The sequence below is a fragment of the Ochotona curzoniae genome, unplaced genomic scaffold (assembly GCF_017591425.1).
Source record: "Ochotona curzoniae isolate NIBS_2020 unplaced genomic scaffold, NIBS_Ocur_1.0 contig_2688, whole genome shotgun sequence".
Lineage (NCBI taxonomy): Eukaryota > Metazoa > Chordata > Mammalia > Lagomorpha > Ochotonidae > Ochotona > Ochotona curzoniae.
This window is the reverse complement of record NW_024465553.1, coordinates 25128248-25140837: the sequence shown is the minus strand read 5'-3', so window position 1 is coordinate 25140837 and position 12590 is coordinate 25128248. Positions and strand designations below refer to the sequence as shown.

The following is a 12590-nucleotide window of genomic DNA, read 5'->3' as shown; positions in this document are numbered from 1 at the left end:
GTTGTTGTTGTTGTTATCATCATCATCATCATCTCCAGGTAAGCAAAACTTTGCTAAAGTGAACCCAAATGGTTTAACAGCTTGTGGCTTGAAAAAGTCTCAGCTGCTTAGCGGTTTGCTTTCTTTGGGTTAAAGAAGAGAAATGAGGAGGAGGAGGAGGAGAAAGAAAAGTAGGAAGAGAGGGAGACAAGGAGAAAAAAGAAATCTCCCCCACCATATGCTACGTAGAGGAAATAAGAACAGTGAGTTTTAATTTTGAGCCATAACGCTGATGAAGCACTGTAGTGAACGCGTGCTGACTCTGTGCTGCAACCTACAAGGCAGGTGTCACCATCCAGGAGCACGTTGGCGCCATGGCAGGGGAAGGGCCAGAGCCAGAGACCGAGACTGTGGCATCAAGAACGCAGGGCTGCTTTGCACCCCTCCACCGCGTCTAAGACAACAGCAGGAGCACTGCTCTCTGAGCCTCAGGTGCCACCCTAGTCACCGCTGGCCCTCTAGCCCACAGCTACACTACCCAAAAGGCTGCCTTTGGAATGAAACGGAAGGAGGAAGTGCACGCTTCCCCCTTCCTCCTGGAGACTCTGAGCTCTGTCGGGAAGGCAGCTACAGTTCATTCTTTGGCTCTTGCACACACCGGCTGCATGGGATGTCAGTCTGGGACACGTTTGTGAATGGGCATGAGTTCACCCACTGAACACACAACACCGGAAGAAGGCGCAAGAGAAAGAGATGGCCAAACTCTGACGCCCAAGACTCAATCATCTAGTCAGGAAGCTACTACTTGACTACGTGGAAACTCAAAGGTGACCCTATTACTGCCAAGTGACAGAACTGGGTAAAACAAAGGACAACGCATGAGGCCAGAAGGCAAAACATTAATGCCACACTGAAGTTTTTAGTGACTTGGAGGAAATACAGCCCTGGAGAGCCAGGAGTAGGACACAGAACGTGAGAGCCTGTTACGACAGAGGGTACGTCTGCTCAGAGAATTCAGACACAGGCGGACAGCAAGCGACAGGAGAAACTGGGAGACTGCTCAGAGGAGAGGAAGCCAGCGTGTGTGCCCTTACGAAGGCTGGGGGATGCCTGGTGGCTGTGCAGAGGGCACATGACGAAGGAAAGACCTGGGGATCACAGGAAGGGTGCCCCCTTCAATCCTTGGAGGAAGGCTCAGCAGCATGGAAGAATAAAAACTAGTTGTAAGGAGGTGTCAAAGGAAATCATGGCCGGAAATTAACAATGTCAACTGCACAGGGTGCATCGAACGCTGAAACAACCAAATGATAATCACCACGAACCACAGCACATACTGTATGCAAGACACTGCTCCCTGCACTTCGCACATATCATTTCAATGAATCCTCAGTCTAACCCCAAGGACTAGTTACTACTGTTTCTCATATTTTACAAATGAGCAAGTGAGGTATAGTTCAAGAAGTCAGCCAGGATTCTACTGAAGGCTTCCGGAAATGCATCCACGGCACGCTGTTTCTCGCAGAACTTCAGGAAAAGCACTGCTCTTATCATGGCGTTTGTTGAGTGTCCTCTGAGATTGATTGGAGCCGAGTATATTACAAGCAACAATCAAGTTTTGCGACATTAATGAATCATTAACTGCAAAGGGCATAGGTGTGCAACAAAAGGGTGGGAGTTGTTTTTAAGGAACTTCATACTGAGAGTACTGAATCCCATTATAGGATTCCACTATTCCTTCAATGCCATAACATATGAAAATCTCACATATCATTTTCTTCACAATTAAAAAAAAAAAGATGCCAGCAGACAGAAAGAGGAATGGAACAAAGGCTAACATTTCCTCCTTAACCCCAGTGAGTTTTATTTAATGTTTAGTCAAATCCCACAATTTGGAACTGGTCCTTTGGTTTTCACCACAGAAAAGCTCAGATTCCATCTCCTTCATTTTCTAGCTACTACACAAGACCATAAGCTGTTCCCCGAGGTACAAGTCACTCACCGAAATAGGTAATGCTTGCTTCCAGGATAAGACTCACCATCAATAATGCTTAACTAAAAAGTTGTTTAAAAAATAATCTGATTAGGATCCCAAAATCTGTACAGTTCTTTTTTGTATTAAAAAAAAAAAGTCTACCTTTTCAACCCTTGGAGATTGAGACCGATAAGGTATAAAATATTTCGGTTGTACACCAGGTTAGGAAAAGAGATAAGTAATCCTACCCGTGTTTCTCTGGTCTGTCCTACAGAATGAATTTCAGATATGTTAAGCTAAGCAATGATGTATCCATACCTACTTAACATATTTGATCAGTTACAGACTTGGTCAATTTCAGAGACAAACATCAAAAACATTTATTCAGCTGACACTCAGTGGCCAGCAAACAATATAAAACATTTGCAAAGTAGCACCCATATCCTAGTATTTGGTCTAGATACCAAAATTTGCATAACTCCCCAGATATATGTCATCATTTCTAAAAAACTGTTTTGATTGTGCACTTGACTTTAGATCTTCAGTCCACAAGATAAAATTACATTTCTCTGATGGGACCAACCCCCCAAAGAGGAAGACACACACGTTCTGAAAAATTTCAAACAACTGTCTAACCATTCTGCTCTTCTAAATGATCTTATAATAAAAATACAGAAATACATAATTACATAAATAAGTTATCTTCATTGAATTTTTTGCCTTTACCTTTATTATTTGTTCACTGATCACGTCATTTGCTTTTTTGTCATGTGCAACATGGTCTTTTGCAGTACATATATATATATGTATAGTAGAATTGCAAAATATGGCTAAGTTGACAATGCATTGCCTCATGTAATCTTCATTTTTATAGCAGGACATGTAACACTCTTCCACTGTTATCTATTTCTAGAATGTAATCCATCACCAACTATACTTGCTTTGTTGTATGATATCTCACCCTCTCCCTAGCTACCCCAGCCCCATTCCACTTTATTCTGCTATGAGATCAAATTCCCTTCCTCTTCTATAGGAAGACAAAACAAATATGGGAAATCAATACAAACACAAAAGGACTTCAATACGTCCATGCAAAATGCAAACCAAATCAGTTTGGGTACAAGACAAAATGTGGCATTCAGAAACACAAAGGGTCTTCAGGAGACATGGAAAATACAAGCTTTGAAATGCATGGTTTTCAACAAATTTTGCACCAAAATAAGCTTAAATTTTAATTTCATTTTATAAATTTTATATATACCCTACCATGTCTATTAATCACATACATATGTCACTGTATATTAAAACAACATCTAGAATATAACTGATTTATGGAACTATTTAACAATGCTTTAATTCAATCAAATATCTTCTAGGATTCCTGCTTTCCAGTATTAATGTTTACAGTTCAAACAATGAGGCCATTTAAATGAAACTGTATAGACATTCTAAAATGATCAAAAGTACCCACACTGCATTTTTTTTTTAGATTTATTTATTTTTAATGGAAAGTCAGATATACAAAGAGCAGCAGAGACAGAGGAGAAGATCTTTCATCCATTGATTCACTCCTCAAGTGGCCACAATAGCCAGAGCTGTGCCAAACCAAAGCCAGGAGCCCAGAGCCTCTTGCAGGTCTCCCACGCAGGTGCAGGGTCCCAAGGCTTTGGGTCGTCCTAGACTGCTTTCCCAGGCCACAAGCAGGGAGCTGGATGGGAAGCGGGGCTGCTGGGATTAAAAGCAGTGTCCATATGGCATCCTGGCACATGCAAGGTGATGACTTTAGCCACGAGACTGCTGCACCTGACCTCCACATTACATTTTATTAAGATAGAATATCCTGTGCACCATGCTAAGGCATCTTTTTAATTGTACTCTGCTGTTGGGAAAGGAAAGTGTGCTATAAATATTCATTTTAAAGACTACTTTTTTTGACCTCAATTTCTACAACAATTACCAGTGATTTTATATTGTGACTTGTTAGTCACGCTTACTTGATTTCACGACACATTTTTTATTCATAAATGTAATGCGCAGCATATTTTATTTTTCCCATTAAAACTAATTCGGTTTGAGACGTTTTGAAGCATTTGTCAATATATGGTTCCTAATGTCATCAAAGGAAAAAACAGTTTTCAAACCCAACAGGAAACAAAACCTGCTCATGTTATAAATTCTCAGCCACATCTCTTTGGGAGCTTAATAATTTGAAAATTTTGAAGATATCTGATTTCAGCCGTGTGTGTGCTTTTTTTTTAACTTTGTGTCATATCAAAATATCATATAATACCCAAAGCAGTAGCTATAATCCTGTGAACTAACTTTTTAAATAATTAAACACTGGCATGAACTGATTCTCCCTCATCAATTTAATAGAAATTTTACAGAGATATTGGACAGAGAAAAATTATTCTAAAATTGGATAAAGTTATCAGCCCTGAATAAAGCAATTTTGTCATGGTATTTCTTCAACAAAACTTTTCATTTCACATCTATCGCCAAGACAATGAGATCATGTATAACAACAAAATGTTGGTCATCTGCTAAAATAACATGTTCAATTAATCTAAAATACATTCATATTTCTTTATGACATTATTTTTATATCCCATTCATTTAGTCAGCCTCTGTCAGCTAAAACGAATGATGATTCTTCGAAAAAATAAATATCTTTCTTCATTTAACTTCCCCACATGGATTATATTTCAGATACTTTCTTCCAGGAATAACAGCCAGTGGCACTGACCCCCTAACCAGAATGATGGGCCCTGGAGAACAGGCTAAGGTACAAGCTTTGTTTCACCTGTGACAGAACCTACAGTGACCTCTTGTGGTAAAGGCTAACGCGGTACCGGGATGGACAACACAACCTGTTTCCAAGCTACAATCCCGAGGCGGTGGAAGCCTTGTCCCTCCAAGAGACAGCTGCTCTTCACAAACACTGACTAACCTAAAGCGCTTTTTCCCAAATCTACTTAGTCACTGTGAGTTGAAATCAAAGCGTTTCTATTGAAACACAGTGTTTCCGTGCGGTTCATTTCAAAGGTCAGTAAAGTAAAGGTTGATGATCGCCTTACACATCCTGCTTCTGGAGTCACACAGAACACAAAGAGGCAATTTTTAGAAAGACAATAGCGTCCTGGGATAAGCAACCCTCCTGTCAGCAATATACTGCACTTGTTACATAACGCAGCGTGGGCTCTGAAGCCGGGGACGGTGCTCTGGCTTATTTATAAACATCATCTAGGAAGTGGTCAGCATCAGCCAACCTCGTTGATATTTTAAATGTCAAAGTGCTACATTATAAGGCCTGGGTAAACCGATGTTTTGAAAACACTGTGGTTTTATCAATATTTCCTGAATAGTGTCTTAGATGTTAAAACATTTCCAGAAAAAAAAAAATCTCAATGACTTCATAAGCAAAACCAAACAAAATCTATTTGTTTTGCAGCACTTATTTTAAAGTGATTAATACTTTAAAGTTATTGTTGATTTTAAAAGCACTCATTCTGTATTTCCTTCTCTTTTTAAGATCTCAGTTCAGACAAATATCAATTACAGCCCAAAACAATGTTGGATTTTCCTACGAGTAGAAGACGTGTAACTAAAGAAAGAGCAGTTTGACTATCTCTACTGAGACCAGGAAGTTTGGTCCATTAATTTCTTTTCTATGTGGGTGAGAGGTTCAGAAACTGCTATATTTCCCATTTTCTTCCCTTTCTGCTCCAAAGAAGTCTAACAGCACACATATTCATTTCTAATTTTTAATAGCGTTCAAAATACTAAACAGTAGCTACTCTCTAATAAAGACATTTACAATTTTTCAAAATACCAATCCAACTTACTGCCATCCAAAAACAATTCTCATTGTCAAATAGCCAAAGACAATCGATGTAAAGATACTAGCAAGGAATGTGATTGCACCGAAGGAGTTTGAAATGGGTCACATGTCTCTCACATCTACAACTCTAGCTTAATAGTCCCAAAATAATCACTTCCTTTTTCCTATATTTAAACTCTTCTCCCACATTTACTGATCCCTGCAGCCCAACGTACACTCATGAGTAGATTGCATAAGTCAGTGGAATTTAAAGAAAGATGCAGAAGCAGTCAGTAAGTGCTTCTAGAGGCCACGCTCAGATGCAAAGTCTTTACCACACTGTTCCCAAACATCCTTCTCATAACACCTTCTTTTGACCCTGCCAGCCCCCAAAATATATACAAGCAGTATACCTGGTGGCCTTCACAACTTCTGGGATTGATCAGAAATTCGTGTTTGTCACTGTAATTCCTTTTACTTACCTAAAAGTGAGTGTGACTTTTCCAACTACAGGAAGGAATTCCCTGCTTCTCTTCCTTGGAGATTTGACTCCAAAGTGTATGTGTGTATCCATCCTGCTCCATAGCTCTCATTACTTCATTTATAGACTTTGAATCACCCGTAACAACTTGGGCTGCCTTCCCATAACAGAGTCAGCTAAATCAGGAAAGTAAAACTCCAGTCTCCACAGGTGTAAAATCACAGCAAGTGAGCTGTCGCTGCCACACCAGGGCACAGGACACAGCACCGTTATTCTGGGAACTGGCAGCTGAGGAGCCTAGAATGTTGTCAGGAAGTCCTCCTCAGGTTTAGGAGCTGTTCTCAAATATGTCACACTTCTCACTCTTTTATGGTACATCAACAAAAAGTTCTGTGATGGCTTTCCAGTAGGCCGAGGCTTCAGGTCATTAGACACCCATAGACAGAAGGTAAAATCTTGATATTAGGGTCGGTGCAGTAGCCCAGTGGCTATATCCTCGCTTTGCATGCCTGGGATCCTATTTAGGCACAGGTTCGTGTCCCGGTGGCCCCACTTCCCATCCAGCTCCCAGCTCCCTGCTCCCTACTTGTGGCCTGGAAAAGCAGTCGAAGACAGCCCAAAGCCATGGGACCCCTACACCTGTATGGGAGACCCAAAGAAGCTCCTGGCTTCAGATCAGCTCAGCTCAGCCATTGCAGTCACTTAGAGAGTGAATCATATGTCTCTCTTCCTCTCTGTATATCTGACTCTCCAATAAAAATAAAAAATTTTAAAGTCTTTTTTTAAAAAAAAAGTCTAATGTTTTCTCTTTCTCCCCCACCCTTCTAACCCTCTCTCTGTATTGATGTGCAATTCCTCTTTGTCAGCATTTAGCTTTGGTTCTTTGAGGCTGAGACAGAGGGAATGAGAGTGAGTTAGCTGCATCTGTGTGCATGCTGGTGTCTGCATGGGCACCTGTCCTCTTCTGTGTTGGATGCAAGTCTCTCTCCACATGTCTGCCTGATGCTGCTAAGATCTGACCTTTTCATAACAAGCAAATGGTGCATCAGAAAGAAAATCTCCTCTGAAAGGGCAGGTGAGTAGATAGCCCAGCAAGCCCCGCGTCCTCCTCAAGCCTTAACCAGTTCAGAAGCACCAGCTCCTTTCCTCTCTTTCCCCGTAAAGTTCCGCCAACACTCCACGTTCAATGCTGTTAAGTTACTGCATAATGCAATGTTCAGTCTGACAAACCTGATCCATCTGCTAGAATCCTGGAGGGAATTTCTTTGTTAGTCTCAATTGAACAGTTTCTCAGGATGAATTTTTCTCCTGTTTTGTCAATTCATACAGAAATGACCACTGTGATATATTCCCACATGAATGTGTAGACCTCTTGAGGGTCTTCCTGTGAAACCAGGTACAAGGACCCCAATGCAATATTTGTAACCCCCACATGTGCAGAGACCCCAAGTCTCTCACGCATTCCAAGAGAGCTCAGAGGATGGGGCCTTCGAAGTCAACCATCAACAACTAGGGGCAGCATTTTCAGATGCCAACACGGATGGATTTGATGTTCACTGGGTATTTCCCATGGGAAGGAACATTAAACCAATGAAACAAGCAAGGGCATGACGTGCTAAAAGGTTAAGAGTGGATATAAAATGGAGGTGATGCGAGCAGTATTTCTAAGCCACATAAGAGGAGGCTTGGTTTTCTACTGTAACTGAAATAATAGGCCGTCTGCAAGCAGCCAAAAGTCCCACTCAGCAGTAAAATATTTCATCCAAAAACACTTTAGTAGTAAAGTTTGAGCAAGGGAATCTTTGTTTTATTTTTTCTCTGCACCAAGTACAGTAACAGAGAGTGTGTGTATTGGGGGGGGTTATCTGTGGAGATCTTCTCTGAAAATTCTCCCAGACCAATTCCCGTTGTGTTGAGTAACCAACAGGAACAAGTGTGAAATAAGATGCCAAATCGTGAACAACTGATTTCAATCACCCTTAAATTTGCCCACACAAATTGCTTTACTATTAATATCCCCTGGTACTGGAGACCTGTGCATGGTACGGCTAAGGTACCGCTAAAGCGTAGAAATGTTCTACGGCAAGAATTTGCATATACTCACAAATTGGAAAAGCACACAAAATCATCTAAGATGGCTAAAAATACTATAGGTAGAAAAAGGAATCCCAGGCCAGGTCCTACACCCGTTCTCTTCAACTCGCACATCATGCTGCTGCGCTGCATTCGTTTCACATCAGGTGTCCTCCAAAGTGGAAGAAATGAAGGCATGAGTTCCAAACGCAAAGCAGATACCACGTCAAGTACTGCAGAAACTAGAGCACGAACATTCCACAAACTGCAAAGTCAAGTGTCAGAGGCCCTCCTGATCTAAGAATCAGGCTCCATTCCTTAAGATCACTTGACCGTTGCTTTGTCTCACCCACCCAGCGCAGTGTCTTGAAAACACGAGAAGTGTCTTCCTCATCTCCTCGGCCAAGGGACATAAGAGGTGCCCCTGTACACAACACTCAAATACATATGGTTGCGAGGAATCGCTAATGAACAATGGAGCTGCACAGAGCCATCGGATTGCCTTGCCCCAGTGTCTTTCTCATGACCCTCCAAGCAAGGGATCTCGGAGTAAAACAATAAGGGCTCTGAAGGAGAAACTTTAAAGGACAGCCCACACATCTCGCGTATGAAGTTGAACCAGAACAAGCCAAAAAAAAAAAAAAAAAAAAAAGGCAGCTCTCAGCAAAAGGTAAAGTTCACACGGTCTTAAAACTTAAGACACACAACCACTCCCATTTGGAACATCTTGCGGGAAGTGAATTTAAAAACGGGTCTGATATTTTTCAACACTTTGAGGCAACAGCACCTTTTCATCAGTAGCTAGGTAGAAAGGCATTGTTAGAAATTTGTGTTCACGTCTCCCCTCCCCTTGCTTAACATGAAGGAAATGTATCGAGAGAAGAAGGCACAGTTAAAAAAACAAAACTTCCAACACTGATATGACCGTCTCAATCGCCAGCAACCGCCCTTCGTTAGGTTGAACTTCATCTGCTCTCCCCAGCTCTGGGCATCTCTCAGCCATGCCCACCAGGGCCAAAGCATGCCCAACTGGAGGGAAACCCTTCCACTGAGATGGACAATGCGTTTAATCCCTGCAGGCTGCTTGGGAGAAAATGTGTGAGAAGGATAAGCGGGAAGCAGATCCTTCCTCGGAGGGATATTCAACTCTCTTTTTGTGCTTCCTCCAGACCCACCCTTCCACTTGTCCTGGGCTTTGGACAGGTGGAAGGAGGGTGAGCCCAGCCCCTAGGAAGCAGATGCAACTAATAACTTTCCTCCCACTCCAAAGCAGGTCCAACCCCTAACTGCGGCCACCGGGTAAGGCTGCTTGCGCCCCTTCCCCCTCGCCTGGGGTGAGGGATGAGATGGGAAGGAAGAGGGGGTCTCGTGAGGGGTGGCATGCAGGTGGCGGTGTCCTGAACTACAACTCTGCTTACCGCTGGAGCGCCTGACGATGTTCTCCAAAAACGTGTTCTGCGGTGCCACCAGCCCTCTCTTGCCCCCCGGCATCCTGGGTCTGGAAAGCGGCGGCGGCCAGGATCCGCGGCGGGGGAGGGGGGGACGCAGGAGAAGGTGGAGGAAGAGGAGGAAAAGGTGCGGGAGCAGGAGCTCGAGCCGAAGGGAGAGAGGGCGCGGCGGCGGCGGCGGGGTCCCCTGACTGTGTCTCCAGCCCGACCCGGATGAGCAGCTCTGGGGAGGAGGACCAGGCAGTTCATGGTAGTAGCGCTCCCCCGGCCGCCGCTGCCCGGACTGTGGCGGTGCCGCACACGGGGCTCGGGAACTGCAGGCTCCGCGGGGCACAGTGCGCCTGCGCCGCCCCCGCTGTCGCTGTCCCGCCGGTGCTGATGCTGAGGATGCTGCCTCCGCGGCGGTGGCCCGGGAGCGGGCTCCGCATGGCTCCCGCTGCCCCGCGCTCCGGGGCAGCTCCAACTCCGGCCCCTTCTCCTCCAGGCGTGGCCCGCCCCCTCCCCTGGCGCCGCTGGAACACAGCTGCCCAGAGCAGTCCAACTTCTGCTGGGCTATGCGCCGGTGGCCCTTCAGGTCCCCCTGGGCAGATCGAGGCAGGCACCACCGTCCAATGGGGGCTGTTGGCCGCGAGGAGCTGAAGGCAGTGAGCGTTCGGAGGACGTCACATCTCAGATTCTCCCGCCGGGGCCCCGAATCCTAGCAGTCCCCGGCGGACGCGGCTCCAGGGCCAACGGCGAAGATGGGGTCTGGCTCCAGCCGTGGCTGAGCGCGGAGCAAAGACTGACGGGGCGGCGCGCGGGGACGCAGAGCAGCCACCTGACGCTGCTACCGCCCCCCTCCTGGCTTCAGCGCCAGACTCCTCACCCCGCCAGCGCTCAGCAGCCGCCCAGCCCACACTCGGGAGCCCCAGCCAGCCGGGGTCGGCGCGCAGAGCCGACTAGCCAGCTGTCCCTGCGCCTCGGGCTGGGTCGGGTGCGCGCCGGGAAGCGTGCAGCCGCCCTGGGGAGCGTCCCCAAGAGCTGCCAAGTGCAGGCGGCCGGCAGGGTTATCGCCGCCGCAAAGTTGCGGAAAGGGTTGTGAAAGGGTTGCACTTGAGAGAGGAGTAGGGAGAGCAAGGCAATAATTCACCCTGGGGAAAGTAGGAGTTTGCCGGACTGAGTAGACGGCGCAAAAGGATGCAGGCGGTGGGGTGGAGAGCCAGCTGCGCGAGGCTGGGGGAACGGGGCGGGCATTGCCTCTCAACATCCTTGGTGCGACTAGAATCTGCGACGGGGCGGAGCTCTCAGCACCAAGGCAAAACGCAGGATCTGCCTCGGAGAGGGCACGCGGCTTGAGTGCGCAACGGGGCGTCGAGCGGAGACAGTGGAGCGCTAGCCGGTGCACTGCTTCATCCATGGCAACTGTTCTCCAAGGGACCCTAAACCCGCGGCCTGAGCAGCACTTAAGAACTTGTTCAAAATGCGAAGGATGCCTTTCCCCGACCCGGAGACTAGGAATCATATGTGCTAACCCTCTGATATCACAGGCCCCTCTGGTTACCCAATGCTGCTGTGTAGGCGCGACCAGGGAGGACGGTTGGGGGGTCCCGAAACAAGCTGCGACGAACCCACATTTGAAGGGACAAAAGGAGGAGGTTGTGGGTTGGGCGCGTTCACTTTTGCTGGGCTCTGACTATGCGGAGTGCGCGGTGACTGCGTTGGAAATGGCCAAGACGGAGTTGACAGTAGTAGAAAATCCTCCAGGCTAAGCTGTTGCAAGTCTTTGCGCCTGCCCTCAGAGGGGCGGGTGTCTGGGCTTGCTGGGCAATCACGGGTCTTCAGAAGGATCCGCGCGCTCTACCCAGCACACCAGAGCCTGTGTCCCAGAAGCACCACCGGGATCCAGGCTTTCCCTTAGAGGCACTCTTTTCTGCACTTCTGAAATTTTTACCCACTCGCCCAGCGCTTGGGCAGTTGTAAAGTGATATTTGCTCTACTAACAGAAAAAAAAAACAAGCCACTTCGTGGAATAGCCCCGAGCTCATCTACTACACTGGAGTGCCTTGAGTTAAAAGCAGGGACCTGGGTGCAGAATGGACCTGTGTGATTGGTTTGCCAAGGGCAGGAGTCAGCGACATGGGGGAGGCGCTGGCTCCTCCTGCAGTTGGTAGGGAGAGGGCGCAAGCACCCAGCCTGGAACACACAATTGGATTTCCCCCTCTGGCGAGTCTTCAAAAGATCCTGAACAGCTACGCACTAGCAGGACTGGTGAGCAGGCAGCGTTATGGGGTTTTTTTTTATTCATATATAATTCATAGAGAGCTATCCTAGATTTCTAGCGTGATGGGATAATTCCATCATCATCATTAGCAGGAAATATTTCCAATCTGTAGGTCCTCTTACACATCGTCAGCTGCCCCATCTCGCCTCTGGGTGTTGATTTAAAATCTCAGCTTCCTAGCATTTCGTATTTAAAATAAATATCCCTGCTCCTAATCATTTTCTGTGGGTGTATTAGCTCACAGTCCCCAAAGAGCAGATTTGTAGATTCCATTAAGGCACCATCACACAATTACTGGTAGGACTTCCCTCTCTATTTCCAACTGCAGATTTAATTTTTAAAATGCCATTGACCCCTTCTTTTTTGTCTTTAATAACTACACATAGCATTATAAGCTTGGGGTTATTTTTAATGAATACTTAAAAAAAACAATTAGCAAGCGTCAAATGATTGCATTACACAATTTGCTGAATCTCCCAGCTTGAATTGTAAACAGGAAGCAACCAAGATCCACAGAGATGAATTGCCTTGTCTAGAGAGACAAGGTGCTTTAAAAG

At 45.8% G+C, this 12590-nt stretch overlaps 1 protein-coding gene across 2 annotated transcripts in view; it reads right to left on the bottom strand.

Annotated features, from left to right (window-relative positions):
• KCNH5 (potassium voltage-gated channel subfamily H member 5) overlaps positions 1-9965 on the bottom strand; it is a 215484-nt gene extending 205519 nt beyond the window's left edge. Inside the window, exon 1 of one of the 2 annotated variants that reach the window (XM_040975643.1) lies at positions 9744-9965. In XM_040975643.1, coding sequence (XP_040831577.1) covers positions 9744-9816 — 73 coding nt within the window. In that variant the 5' untranslated portion in view covers positions 9817-9965. The remainder of the gene's footprint in view (positions 1-9743) is intronic. The other variant, XM_040975644.1, reaches the window with a different exon arrangement.
• Positions 9966-12590: the final 2625 nt, after the last annotated feature.